General features: G+C 45.4%; 1 protein-coding gene across 2 annotated transcripts; it reads left to right on the top strand.

Moving 5' to 3' along the window:
* The first annotated feature begins 5,090 nt into the window (after positions 1-5,090).
* On the top strand, positions 5,091-14,361 carry Tmed2 (transmembrane p24 trafficking protein 2). Of its 2 annotated transcripts, XM_041649097.1 has the most exons (5): positions 5,091-5,375; positions 7,213-7,405; positions 7,774-7,794; positions 10,626-10,733; positions 12,928-14,361. In XM_041649097.1, the coding sequence occupies exons 1-5, from the start codon at positions 5,196-5,198 to the stop codon at positions 13,050-13,052; spliced, it is 627 nt and encodes a 208-aa protein (XP_041505031.1). In that variant the 5' UTR covers positions 5,091-5,195; the 3' UTR covers positions 13,053-14,361. The 2 variants fall into 2 exon arrangements, with proteins under 2 accessions (XP_041505031.1, XP_041505033.1); XM_041649099.1 differs by lacking the exon at positions 7,774-7,794.
* The last annotated feature ends 640 nt before the right edge of the window (positions 14,362-15,001 follow it).

The raw sequence follows: 15,001 nt of genomic DNA, 5'->3' as shown, positions 1-15,001 counted from the left end.
TCCCAGCACTCGCGAGGCAGAGGCTGGCAGATCTCTGTGAGTTCGAGACCAGCCTGGTCTACAAGAGCTAGTTCCAGGAGAGGCTCCAAAACCACAGAGAAACCCTGTCTCGAAAAAACAAAACAAAACAAAACAAAACAAAAAAACGAAAACAAAAAACCAAAAAAATACTTAGATAAATAAAATGAATCCAAAATTTAAAATAAATAAATAAATAAATAAGTAGGGGTTGGAGAGATAGCTCAGTTGTTAAATATGTATACTTCTCTTGCAGAGAGCCCAAGTTTCTCGGCAGTCATATCAGGTGGCTCTCAGAAACCTGTAACTACTTCCAGGCCATCCTGCACCTTTTTCTCTTGCCCAAAGTCATCTGTGGACACATACTTGTACATATAAATAAAAAGAAAGTTTTAAAACTGTCTTAACTAAAGATCACATTTCACAGGACAGTTGGAAGGCCTTCACTAGTCTCGGTGTTTTGTGTTTGTAATCCTCGCACTTAGGAGGTAAAGCCAGGAGGTTCAGGAGCTAAAAGCTGGATTGGAGAGATAGCCCAGTAAGGGAACCTTTTAGTACCCTGAGTTTCATCCCTAGGACCCACGTGGAAGAAGTAGAGAGCCCACTCCTGCGAGTTGTTCTCTGACCTCAACACAGGTGCATGTTCTTACACAAATAAAATATTAAAAAATAAAAACCTGGGCAGTGGTGGCACACACTTTTTTTTTTTGTTTTTCGAGACAGGGTTTCTTTTCTCTGTGGCTTTGGAGCCTGTCCTGGAACTAGCTCTTGTAGACCAGGCTGGTCTCGAACTCACAGAGATCCGCCTGCCTCTGCCTCCCGAGTGCTAGGATTAAAGGCGTGCGCCACCATCGCCCGGCTGTGGCACACATTTTTTATCCTAGTAGTTGGGAGGCAGAGGCAGGCAGAACTCTGTGTTTGAGACCAGTGTGGTCTATAGAGTGAGTTCCAGTACAGTCAGGGCTACACAGAGGCACCCCTGTCTCAAATGGCCAGCCTGTGTTTTGTAAGATCCTGTCTCAAAACTACGTTTATTTCTTTAGACCTGGCAGGGTGGTGCACACCTTTAACCCCAGTACTCGGGAGGCAGAAGCAGGTGAATCTCTATGTGTTTGAGGCCAGCTTGGTCTACGTAGTGAGTTCCAGACTAGACAGTGTAATGGGTCTTTCTTTGAAATGCCAAAATAATGACATAGAGACTTCTTATTAATTATGAAAGCTTGACCTTAGTTTAGGTTTGTTCCCAACTAACTCCTAAAACTTAAATTAACATATTAATCTGTGTTCTGCCACATGCCTTGTTAACCTCAGTATTGTACATGCGACTTCCTCTGAATCTGGCTGGCGAATCTCCTCTGCCTCAGATTCTTTCCCAGAATTCCTATCTCTCCCTGGAAGTCCTGCCTATTCTCTTCTGCCTCATGATTGGTTGTCCAGCTCTTTATTAAGCCAATCAGAAGGTGCCTTAAGCAGGTGAGGAAGGACAGAGACACATCTTCATCTTCACACACTGTACAAAAAGATAATCCCAACAAGCCAGGGATACATAACAAGATTCAAAAAGGCCCTCCTTTGGGTTGTTACATGATAAGGGGGAGAGGCGCTTGCCACCGAGCCTGAGGGTCTGAGTTCTAGCCTCAGGGCTTACGCCGTAGACACAGAGAACCAACTTCCACACTTGTCAACTTCCCTGCCTGTCACTGGATGCACATATCCCACCCTGCCAAATGAAAAAAACAGATAAATTTAAAGCCCCTCCCTGCAGAGGCTTTCTTATTGTTTTTTTGGCCTTTTAAATAACGAAGGCTTTGTACAGCAGGAGTGGTACTGCACAGAAGAAAACTCCTTTGGGTGTGGGGAGAAGGCTCCAGGCCAGTGTGGGACCCTTCCCCCGGTTATAGGGGAAAGAGGCACAGACAGGTGACACACCACAAGATCCCCTGTGAGCAGGCGAGCCAGAGGGGAACACTGATTCCGCGGAAGGAGAAGTCACTGCTTCCTGGAAACTCTGGCCGCGGGGGTCTGAGAGTCTGACAAGACAACTCCGGAGCCTGAGTGTGGTGGTGGGCTGCAGCCATGGCGCTTTTCCAGAATGGACAACGGTGCTCAACCAGCAGCGGCAGCAGCAGGACCAGGAATAGGCTCGGGTTTAAATAATCTCCCACTCCCACTCGCGACGCCCTCTTCACAGCCCATGGCAACTGCTGTAGCTCATCATCCCTCTCTTTTCTATCTCCTCCTCCTCCTTCCTGTGTACACTCTCTTCTCTACCTCCTCCGTGTCTCCTGCTACCTGCCTCGCCCTCCTCCTCTTCCCTCCCACGTCTACCGATGAGCCTCCTCTTCTCCCTCCCTCTTCCTCCCTCTGGAAGAGCAGAAATTCCCCTGACTTCAACGCTGTGGTGTCTGACGAGTATTCTACCGACATTCTGTTGCTCTTCAAGGACTGCCGGGAGGTTCTGGGCTCACCCTCCATCTTCTGCCTCCTTCACCTCACATCCCTGCCTTTCAGATCCTGTTGCTAGTTCCAGGACGCCAGGGTCAGGGCCTCACTTTCTGCTGTCAGGAGTGTAATAGGGAAAGCTGACCTGTCTAAATACTTCCTCTGGGACCAAAAAATTCAACTCTTACTGTGCAACTTAAAGGGAGCGGGAGAAGAATGCTATCAGCCGCTTTACTCAGAACGGTACAAAGCTGGGTATAAGTGGAATTTCCATCGCTAAATTCACCCAATGGAGTACTATGCAGCAGTGAAAAACCACACGATTCTGCTGTGCCATAGTATGGGAGTACTCACAAGCACAATGTTGAGAAATTCATTCATTCAACACATACGAGAGGCTGAGCTTGGCGGTTGAGACTTTAACCTGGCACGTGTGAGGTTCGGGGCCAGCCTCATCTACACAGTAAGTTTCAGACAAACCAACAACCACCAGGAATTGAGAACTAAGAGTGGCGACTCATGTTTGTAATTCTAGCCTTTGGAAGCTGAAACAGGGGGATTGATTTAAGTTTGAAGCTAGCCTGGGCTGCTACAGTCCTTTTCATTACCTAAATCAAATCGCCAGATCTCTGAAGGCCTTTGCATTTGGACACCTGGCTTGTATTAAACTCATAACCTACAGCTTGTTGTTCCCTGAGACATTAGATTTTCCCATTTGAAATCCTGAATGGGTGACTATAGAATAGCATTTAATCTCTTCCAAATTAAAACCAAATTAAATTTCTATATTAAAGCAAATTTGTCTTTGGGTGGTTTTCTAAAGAGCTGACGCGCTGGGGAAAGGAGGCCCTGTGTGGGGCTGGAAGAGGGAGGAGCACTGGCTAAGGTTGAGAGACTTCATTGCTGGGAAGACACTGTCACTACAGCTCTACCTCTCTCTTGTCACCTACCGTGGGAAACTGCTGCCCCCTATTGCCTAATGGTTTCTCTCTCTCTCTCTCTCTCTCTCTCTTTCTCAAACAAACAAAACCAACCAACCGAACAAACATACAAACAAGAAAACCCATGAGATTTGCAAGCTCGCTGTGCTGTCCTAGTCACGGTCACAGAACTATGTGGAAAAGTGGAACTGCAAGCCAGACTTGTAATCTTCAAATTTGTCCAATGAACTCACCCAACATGTGACAACACGTGTCTTGTGTGCCCCCAAATGGAAGCATACAGAAGGCTAGACCTTCTCAAGACAAGCAAGCAGTTGCTTTTTTTTTTCTAGTGAGAACAAGTGTGCACTGCAAACACAGAAGGGCTGGTGGCCAACCAATATCCTGTAACCAGAGCTGGAGAGATGGCTCAGTGGTTAAGAGCACTGGCTGCTCTTCCAGAGGTCCTGGGTTCAATTCCCAGCATCCACATGGCAGCTCACATCTGTCTATAACCTGGTTCCAGGGGATCTGACACCATCCCACAGACATACATGCAGGCACAACATTAATGCACATAAGATAAGCAAATAAATCATTTAAAAAATTCAGAAATGAAGCAGTGACATTTAAATCGAGTTTTGAGGGACAAACAGACATTCAGCAGGCAATCTGACAATTCCAAGTGGGGGTTAGGGCAGGCGGCAATTCTGTGACAATACTGGGAAGGCTGTAATTTTGGAGAATCTGAACAAGGTGAGATTTTATTTTGCAATATCATGGACATAGATCTTTTGGTTTGTTTGTTTGCTTTTTTAGTTTTTCGAGACAGGGTTTCTCCGTAGCTTTGGAGTCTGTCTTGGAACTAGCTCTTGTAGCCCAGGCTGGCCTCGAACTCACAGATATCTGCCTGTGTCTGCCTCTCAAGTACTGGGATTAAAAGTGTGTGCCACCACTGCCCGGCTGACATAGTTTTTAAAAAGGTTTATTTTTATTATTTTAATTATAAGTATGTGCATGTGAGTGGAGTGGTCTTCAGAGACCAGAAGACTTAGCACTCCCAGCAACCTTAGGGGTTCTCAGAAGGATGATGTGGGGATTAAGAACCTTGAGCATTCCCTAGCCTAGATAAGTAGCATGATGGGGTAGCAAACAAAAGAAACAGAAACATTGGAATTCTCACTTGATGCTGTCTATCTCTGACTCTCCAGTCATCTCCTTAGATACTCCTAAAATTACATTGTAATGGGCAGGGGAAACCCTCATATACTATCACTTTCTGAATAAGTCGTTGTGATCCTTATTTATTGCCATTATGCTTTAAATTTTATGTGCTTGGGGTATTATGTGTGCTTGTGTGTATGTATACCATGTGTGTTCAGTGCTGGTGGAGGTCTGGAGAAGGCGTTGAATACTTGGAATTAGAGTACAGCCGGTTGTGAGCTACCATGTGAACTCTAGGACTCGAACTCGGGACCTCGGCAAAAGAGCAACTAGCACTTCCAAAAGCACAGCGCCTTTTCGCTAGCCCTAGTCCACGTGACCATTAGTTTGAACGTCGAAGGACTGGGGCCGACGGTTTTTTGGCTCATTGGGTACGCCGTCCAGTCTCAGGATCCATCTTGTCCCTCGGCGGCCGCCGTGCGTCCGTTACGTGGCAGCTGTCGGCGCCGGCCAATCAGCGGCGCCCGCATCAGCCCCCACGGGAGGAACAGCCGGAAGGGGAGGAGCTGAGGCGGCGGCGGCTGAGGCGGCAGCGGTGGCGGCGGCTCCGGAGGCCGCAGTCCGCTTCCCGGCTTCGGCCCGTGCCGCACCATGGTGACGCTCGCAGAGCTGCTGGTGCTGCTGGCCGCGCTGCTGGCCACGGCCTCGGGCTACTTCGTCAGCATCGACGCACACGCCGAGGAGTGCTTCTTCGAGCGGGTCACCTCGGGCACCAAGATGGGCCTTATCTTCGAGGTGGCGGAGGGCGGCTTCCTGGACATCGACGTGGAGGTGCGGCCGCGCTGCCCGCCGTCGGGGCGGCGCCGCTCGGCCGCTCGGGGGGTTGGAGAGTCCCGGGTCGCGCGCGGGGCCTGAGCGGGACAGCATCCGCCGGGGCGCGGGCCGGGGAGGGGCCTCGTCGCCGTCCGTCGCGTAGCCCCCCGACGGGCCCTGGCGCGGCCTGGGTAGCGCTCGTCTTTCCGAGCGGCTTCGGGCTCCGCTCGGAACTCGGGCGCGGACTCGGCCTCTCCCTTCGCTTTGTCCCGCGGCGGCCGCGTGTCAGCTCGGGCGGGAGCGGCTTAGCGTCGTTCTCTTCGGTCCGCAAGGACTCGCGTGCGGCGTGGCGCGGGAACAAACTTTGAAAAAGTAGATCGCAAGCCGCCGAGGAGCGCTAAGGCAGCCGTGCAGTTTCTGACTTTGGCAGAAACCAGCTTAAAACTTCCTACCCGCTTTCTTACGCAAGCGGCCCCATCGGCCCCACGAGAGATGCGCTGGGGTCACTCATTTTAGGAGCGAGATTGCAGCGAGGTGTTTTAGAAAACATTTATTTGGAGAATGAAACTGACTTGTCGAATTTTTTTGAGGCAGGGTTGTATTATGTAGCTCACGCAGGCATGAAATTCACCTGCTTCTGCCTTCTGAGGGATAGTCACTGCCATGTCCCGACAGTTTGCTGCAGTAAGGGGGGAGGAACCCTTACAGTACCAGATACACTAGTTTTAATTTGCTTGTTAGTGTTCCCGACGGGGTGTAAAGATTGTTCATTTGGTCGTGATTGATAATAGAGCTGAGCAAATCTCTACTACAACCGGGACCCCAAAGTTTGGAGGCCAGGAACCCATCTAGGTAAAGATGAGCTTTTCCAGTTTCTCAAGCTTTGCAGGTGACTGGCTCTAAAGGAGGCAGGCTTGGGCTGGAGAGATGGCTCAGCGGTTATGCATGCCTGCTGCTCTTCAGAGACCTGGAGTTCAGCGTAGGGGGTTCAACTCTAGCTGTGATGTCAGCTCCAGTGCATCAGATACCCTCTTTTGACTCTCTCTCTCTCTCTCTCTCTCTCTCACACACACACACACACACTTCCAACCTGGTGCTCTTCTCCAATCCTTAATAGGCATGCCAGATAAATCACATCCCTTTGTTGTTTGGCAGTGATAACAAAAAATCCTTGATAAAATTTATCCTTTATAAAATTACTCATTTGGTAGGGTATGATTGGGCACACATTTTTTTCATCTTGGTAACAACTCGATAAATTGTATTTATACAGCAAGAAAGTATCAACAGCACACAGCCAAAACCATAACCAGCCTTAGACAGAGAAACAGCTGTGTGACTTCCTCCAGGGTGTTGAGAAAGGGCATGGTGATATGGCACCTGTGCATCACACATGGCAGTGGCCACCCGCTTCAAGATCATTGCAGCGTGTGCTTGATGGCCTGACAGAAGGGTCTCAGTCCAAAGGGCTCTGGTCTTAATTCCCTAGCACTTTAGACAGAGGCAGCTTGTGCTAATAATAAGACCCTATCTCAAAACAAAAAGCAGAAATAAAATTTCTCAATTGGAAATCTTTCTTCCTGTTGTCGGGACTATCTTGAATTGTCCCGTTTCTGTTTCTGACAGATTTACATTTCCCTTGGACAGATGATACCTTAAGGCGGTTAGAGTGGAGGGGTGCTTTAGGGAACCATTGAGTCCACTCTTGCTGATTAAGTGGGAGAATTAGTGCCCAAAGTGGCTCACTGCTGGGGACCTAATCAAGTCTCAGTCTAGTGGATTTTTTTCCTGCTGAAGGATGCTACTTACGATATTAATATTTAGTGAATTTTCTGTTTTTTTCTTCTGCCTCCAGATCACAGGACCAGATAATAAAGGAATCTATAAAGGAGACCGAGAGTCCAGCGGGAAGTACACGTTCGCAGCCCACATGGATGGGACCTACAAGTTCTGCTTTAGTAATAGGATGTCCACCATGACTCCAAAGATAGTTATGTTCACCATTGACATTGGGGAGGCTCCCAAAGGACAAGACATGGAGACAGAAGGTGAAATGTCACTTTGATGAAAAACTCACTTAAGTTCATTACATGCACCCATCTGAGTACTGTGTGTGTGTGTGAGTGTGTGTGTGATTTTTAAAATTTCTCTTTGCAGATTGATCCACTGTCCTTAAAAATATTCCTGTTTAAGTGGATGTAATCCTGTAATTAACCTGTTTCTCAAGGTTACTGTTTGTTTTCAGTGGTTTTGATTGTCCCTTCTGGCAGCCATGGGGGTCATCGTGTGCTCTTGTAAACCTCTAGTCTCCATGTGTCTGGATTCTCTTAACTTGCTAGTTCTGGGGCCCACACACCTCTGCTTACAGTTGCAGATGTGCTGTGCTAGCCTAGCTAATCTCCTCACTTTTCTCTAGGTGGTGGAGACTCCTGGGATGGTATGTCATTGCTGGTTTTGTTTTTTGACAGCATCCTGTTTTTTGGTTTTGCACCCATGTACCTAGTGTCTGACTCCTCTAACGTCAGTTTGTTGGCATGAGAGTGGTTTTTCCTTCTTAAATCCCCTGTGATTAATTACATTATTTTAGGTAAATTTGAAAATTTGGTTAACAGGTACAAGTTGAATTACTTCAGTTTGATAGAAATGGCAATACCATGCCTGACATTTTTATTTGGCTTTGTCTAAAATGAATGCTGAAGGGTGCAAAGGCTCAACTAACGCACAAGACAGAGACAAGACTAGACACTTTAGAGCCAGCATTATCTAGGCTTCTCACTGCTAAGGTTTCTAATGTGAAGTTTGGTTTGCTTTAAAATACCGTGCATGAGTTGTTCAGAGCTCCTGATGACAAATTTGCTTTGGCGGAATGTTTATTACACATTTTTTGCTTTGTTAATTTTTATTTATTTATTTACTTGGTGGTGGTGGTGCTGGGGATTAGACATAGGACTTTGTTGCATGGCAAGCAAGCACACTTTGAGTGAGCTGCATCCCAGCCTTTTCTGTATATTTTCAATTTTGAGATAGGTCCTCATAGCTTTACCCCTGCTGGGCCTAAGTTGTGATGTTTTTGCCTCAGGTTCCCGAGTAGCTGGGGCCACAGGTCTGTACTATGCTTGGTTCTGGAGAAATTGCTTTGCTGATTCACAGCAGCCAACAGGATGTTTTTCCCTCTTCCCACAGCACATGGTAGAATTTGTGGGAACCGGCTGTTGTTTATCACATCCCGCAGTGTTTGTTTAGGCCATACATACCTCGATATTGAGCATTTACAAGGACCCACACAGTGAAGGTGAAGTTTTGTATGGTTTTGAAGTCTGTAAATTTAAGAATTTTGTTTAATTCCTATGCTTATTATTAGGGCCATTTATAGTGCTGTGCTTGCCTAATTCTCCGTGAGAGAAAATCAGCTTTGAAGGACTTGATATTTTTTTACACTCTAAATGTTGGTCCTATTACATGGCTAGAAAGTAATGGCCTATAAATGTGGGTAGTGAACTTCTGGTTAATCTTTTAGCTGTCTCAGATTCTTGCTTTTGCTTGTTGATGTTAGGTTGAACCTTCTCTAAAGCAGTGGTTTCCAAATGGGTCAGTTTTTGCCATTTGAGATGTTTTTTAATGTCTGTAGACATTTTTTATTCTACAGTTGAAGTTCCAGTCCTAAGAAACCCCACTTAAAACATTTGACATAACGTGTGCACTCCAGAGGCTTCTGAGGGGTGATTGGACATTCTGGTCCAGCCCTTCGGCGTGGAGGCCAGTGGCTTGAAAACCTGAGGGTTACCCTGAGTAAATCTTACCTGAGGCTGGATCCTGGGCAGCTGGGAGGCAACTCTTTATTATTTATTTGATTTGATTTGATTTATTTTTAGAACAGCTTGATTAGAGAGGATACCTGGGGTGGTCGAGATGATTCGTGTGTCAAGTGTGAGGACCTGAGTTTGATCTTGAGGTTTTCCTCTGACCCCTGAATCCCCTCCAGAGCCCCACACCTACTCTTCTGTGAATGAGTCCCTGGTTGAGAACCAGACCACTCCCGGCTTGTTTTCACTCATGCATGCTGCTGCGCTTGGCAGTTGAGATACTCAGGAAGCAGCATGCGACTGGTTAGTTTTCCTGAGTGTTAAGTTCTGTGCTCCACTTTATGTAGTTAAAAACCTGTTTTGGTGCTAAATTAACATCGGAATTAAAGTCGGGCGGTGGTGGCGCATGCCTTTAATTCCAGCACTTGGGAGGCAGAGGCAGGCGGATCTTTGTGAGTTCGAGACCAGCCTGGTCTACAAGAGCTAGTTCCAGGACAGGCTCCAAAACCACAGAGAAACCCTGTCTCGAAAAACCAAGAAAAAAAAAAAAAACATCGGAATTATGTGTTTCTTTTTTTATGTGTGTGTATGAGATTTTGAGACAGGGTTTCTCTATGTAACAGTCCTGGCTCTCCAGGAACTGGCTTTGTAGATCCGGCTGGCCTTGAACTCATAGAGATCTGTCTGCCTCTGACTTCCAAGTGCTGGGATTAAAGGTGTGCACCACTGCCTGGCAAATTGTGTAAAGGAGATTTCCCTATTAATTTAAAAACTTACGTGTATACTTAGGCTTTTGGCTGTTGTTCATTTGTTTTAAGTGTAAAACAAATATGCACTGTGAGTTTTTTGTTTTTGATTTTTGCCATTAGTACAGTTAACTGGAAGGAATTCCTCAGGGGTAATTTTTCTCTAGTTAGTATAGTCTGTTACCTACTAGGAAATAGAGTGGGTCCTCTGCTGGAATGGACTTCTAAAAATGTTCTGAAAAGCTAGTGGTACATCCCTTTAACTCCAGCACTTAGGAGGGAGAGGCAGAGTCAGGCTGATCGTTGTGAGTGCAAAGCCAGCCTGGTCTACAGAGTGAGTTTCAGGGTAGCCAGGACAACATAGTGAGACCCTGTCTCCAAAAAAAAAAAAACCCAACCAGGTATGGACGTACGTGCCTTTGATGCTTTGATGGCTACTTGGGAGGTTGAGGATGGAGGGTCAGGAGTGGAAGTCTGGCCTTGGTTATTTTGTGAAGCTTGAAGCCAGGCTGGGCTGCGTTAGACACTGCCTCAAAAAGAGCAAGACCAAAAGGAATAGCTCTTGAGGATTGAATTGTCACCGGTGGTTCAAGTAGTTGCTTGAGCTCTTTCTAAAACTGACTGCTTTCGTGTGCCTTCTCTGAGAAATATTCTATTTAACAAGTATTTCTCACAAGGAGATGACTAAGTGTGCTGCTCTGTCTCCCAATCCTCCGCAGCTCATCAGAACAAGCTAGAAGAAATGATTAATGAACTGGCAGTGGCAATGACAGCGGTAAAGCATGAACAGGAGTACATGGAAGTCCGGGAGAGAATACACAGAGCCAGTAAGTTATTGACACAGCCTGTGACAGTGTCCCCTGGTGGTGGTGTTTCCCCCCTGCCTATAATTTTGCAAGTAGACCATACCAAGGCCTTGACTTTAGAATTACACTGAAGGATGGTCTGTGAGACGCATGTTTATTGAACCTTGTAAGCTGGTTTACTGCAGAGACATTACTCTATACCAGAAATGTTTGTATGTTTGCTTTTTTTTTTTTTTTTGAGACAAGGTCTCTATGTAACCCTGGCTGTCCTGGTTCTCAATATATAGACCAAGTTGGCCCAAATTCAAGAGAGGCACCTGCCTCTGCCTCTCATGTGTTAGGATTAACCATGCCCGGCTAGCATAAGTTTTTTTGTTTGTTTTTTTATTAACTTCCCAATCAGAGTTTTCCCCCTCCTTTCCCTCTCCCAGTCTCTCATCCCTCCCCTCATCCACTCCACTACTGTTTCTCTTCAGATAACTGTTGGCATTCCATTGATTTCAGCCATTCAGCCATACCTAATATATCAAATTGAGGTGAGACTCGGTATTTCCTCTTTTATTAAGGCTGGATGAGGCTATCTTGTAGAAGGAATGGGTCCCAAAAGTAGGCAAAAGAGTCAGAGACATCCCTGCTCTCACTGTTAGGAGTCTCACCCAAAGACCGAGTTACACAACTTTAGCATATATGCAGAGGGCTCTTGGGTTGTTGGTTCAGTCTGTGAGCCTCTATGAGCCTAGCGTAGTTGGTTCTGTGGGTTTTCTTATGGTGTCCTTCATACCACTGAGTTGTTCAATCCTTCCTCCCCTCTTCTTCAGGATCCCCTGAACTCCACCTAATGTTTGGCTGTAGGTCTCAGTATCTGTTTCCATTAGTTGCTGGGTAAAGCCTATCTGATGACAGTTGGACTAGGCACCAACTATGTATATAACAGAATATTATTAAGAACCATCTCATTGACCTTTTTAGATTTATTTAAACCAAGTGATGGTGGTGCTTGCCTTAATTCCCAGCACTCCAGAGGTAGAGAAAGGCAGACCTCTGAGTTCAATGCCAGCCTTGTCTACAGAGTGAGTTCCAGGACTGTTAGAGAAACCCTGTCTCGGAAGAAAAAAATGTCTTTTATTTTAAAATTATGTATATATCACATATCTCTTTGTGTGTGCCACATGCATGCATGCAGGTGTCCTCAGGCCAGGTGAGGTCATCAGATGCCTTGGAACTGGAGTTACAGGTGGCTGTGATCCACTTGATGTGGATGCTGGGAACCTAACTTGGTTCCTCTGGAAAAGTAGCAAGTGTTCCTGATTATCTAGTAATCTCTTCAACCCCCACAATGATGCTTTTTAAAAATAAGTTAAAGGAGATGCTGGTTATTATGGCATGTGCTTGGAATCCCAGCACCTGGGAAATGGAAGTAGGAAGGTCAGGAGTTTTAAGGGTATTTTCAGCTATAAAACCGGTTCTTGGCTGCCAGGCATGGTGGCACATGCCTTTAATCCCAGCACTTGGGAGGCAGAGGCAGTTGGATCTCTGTGAGTTTGAGATCAGCCTGGTCTACAAGAGCTAGTTCCAGGACAGGCTACAAAACTACAGAGAAACCCTGTCTCGGGGGAAAAAAAAAAACCAACCTGGTTCTTGGCTATTCTGGGCTATACATAAAGAGAATGTCTCAAATAAAATAATGAAAATTTGTTTTTGCACAAGTGAGAGACTTTGTGGCAGATAATATTCCTCAGATACACGTGTTTGTTTTTTTTTTTTGAGACAGTATTCTAAAGGTTTATTTATTTCTTATGTATACAACATTCTGCCTCCATGTATGCCCACATGCCAGAAGAGGGCACCAGATCTCATTACAGATGGTGGTGAGCCAACATGTGGTTTCTGGGAATCGAACTCAGGACCTCTGAAAGAGCAGCCAGTGCTCTTAACCACTGAGCCATCTCTCCAGCCCTTGAGACAGTATTCTAAACTGGCCTTGAACTCTGTTTTAACTGAGGGGCTGAGTCTGGCCTCGAACTAGTAGTGATCCACCACTCGCTTCCTGAAGGTAGGTAGAAATTACAGGATAGGTCCGTCATTTTTAAAGCACCCAGTCTTTGGCCTTGGTGGATGGAGTAATTGTCAGCCCTGGGTGGCATGTTACATGGAGGTGACGAGGTTCCTGTGCTGCTGTGCAGGCTGCTTAACGTTTGTTTGTTTATCTCCACAGTCAACGACAACACAAACAGCAGAGTGGTCCTTTGGTCCTTCTTCGAAGCTCTTGTTCTAGTTGCCATGACATTGGGACAGATCTACTACCTGAAGAGATTTTTTGAAGTCCGGAGGGTTGTTTAAAAGACCTTTTCCTGTTGATCCCAAATTCACAATTCACTTGTTTACCAAACACCTTGGTCATAATAATGTCATTAGTTTATACATTTTTGTTTTTGAATGTTCATGACTTATGTTTCTTTGTGATTAATTGGTGTGGGGTAACCTGTTTAGGAAAGTTAGAGTGGAAATTTGACATTTGATTGGCCTTTAATTCTTACTTGAATGCTGCCCCATTATACAAGTCCTTCCAAGAGTTCAGGGGCTATTAATGCTGTTTGGGACTATGGTCTTTATTATGCTTCCTTATACTTTGGTTTTTATAATAAAACGCAGTTTGTTCCGGAAGCACCCCACAGCCTGACTGCATTCTAGGGAGTCCCTCATCTGTAGTTCATTATCAGGTGTCCATTTTGTTGAGTCAATACATCAACAATAAACTGAAATTGACCCTTCTGGCCCCAGCTCAGGGCAGAGCAACCTGTGGTGGGGTATATTACCATGTGGGCACTCATACTTTCTTTTGAGGTTGCTTAAACTAAAGACTTATCCCAGCACTTTGCCCCAAACGTTTTATATTGAACCTTGGAATTCAATCACCTCTATTTGAATTGACACAAGCAGCCGAGAACGTAGAAGTCTGTTGGAGCCAGTTTTTTGGGTGTTGGGACAGACTGCTCTCCCTCTGTACCACATCTCTGTTCGTGTTGGCACTTAGGAGGAGCGAGTTTGCTCAAGTGGAAGCCTGCATTTCTCATGCCAAAGGGTTAAGCCTCTTGGATTGCTTGCAGTGATAGGCAGCCACTGTTGTCCTTTTAGTCAGTGGCCTTGAGGCCCTGGTTCAGTGTCAGCACTAGGGTTTTGTTTGTTCTCTGGTGTCTTTCTTTTTTGGCACATGTCAGTTTTGTTTATAGAAAATTAAGAGGCTTTCTCTCTGATGATGGGTTTCATGAACGTCGCTCTGCTTTGGGTGTGGGCGATCCAGGATTATGTGCTGACTGATGTCTGGTAGCTACCTGGAGATTTTAATTTTCCATTTTGGATCTTGCAAGGGGAAAACTACAAGTAATAAGTTTTGTAAAATTTATTTAAATTTGTTATAAGTTTTCATGTTCAGGACAAATAATTTTTCAACCCCGATGACTATCCTTGCAACAGTCTGTTGATAAGGTGACTCTTTCACCGTAGGGCAGCTGTTGCATGCCAATTTTTTTTGTGCGTGTGTGTGTGAAAACACTTCAGAATTGAATTAAAAGATATAAATTTAAAATTGGTTGTGTATCTAATATGCCCCAGGTTCAGTAAATAAACAATTCTTTTTAAAAACCGTCAATATCTGGTTTATATTAATGCTGGCTAACTTAAATTTTTTGATAAATACAAATTTTCTTTTTCTTCAAATGAGATATGCCTATGTTTGTAAACAACTATGTTATGTCATTTTTATTTCTGTAAACAAGGGTAGTGAACAAGAATACCAATTTAAGCCAGGTGTGCGATGGCCCATCGTTTTAATCCCAGCACTCTGGAGGATGGATCTTTTTGAGATTTGAGGTCACCATAGTCTATGTAGTTCAAGACAGCCCAGGGTACATAGAGCCTGTCTCAAAAGACAAAACAACCCCACCAAAACATAAAAATAACCATTTTATCCTGTGTGGTTTCTTTGGGTCAATGTTAACTATCTTGTGGGTGGAGAAAGTCACATTTTAATTAATTTTACTTAATCACGTAGTTTATGGATGTAGGGAGATAGAGTGGAAGGAGGTGAAGTGAGTTGCCCAAGGCTGTGGAAAAGGGAAGGTGGAGCCAGCTCTCCTGCAGAGATCCTTCCCAGCGTGGAGCTGCTAAGAAAGCAGGGAATAGCCAGTCACCAAATACTGCATCCCTTAAAGCTTGGCCTCCCGCCAAACTACATGGTTTGTCCTATAGATATCTCATAGCTGCCATTACCTTTCGTAGAATTAGTAAAT

Source organism: Microtus oregoni, unplaced genomic scaffold (genome assembly GCF_018167655.1).
Source record: "Microtus oregoni isolate MIOR12 unplaced genomic scaffold, Mior012 000003F_ref0000135, whole genome shotgun sequence".
NCBI lineage: Eukaryota > Metazoa > Chordata > Mammalia > Rodentia > Cricetidae > Microtus > Microtus oregoni.
Note: the sequence above shows the minus strand (reverse complement) of the source record. Positions and strands in the feature narration are given on the sequence as shown.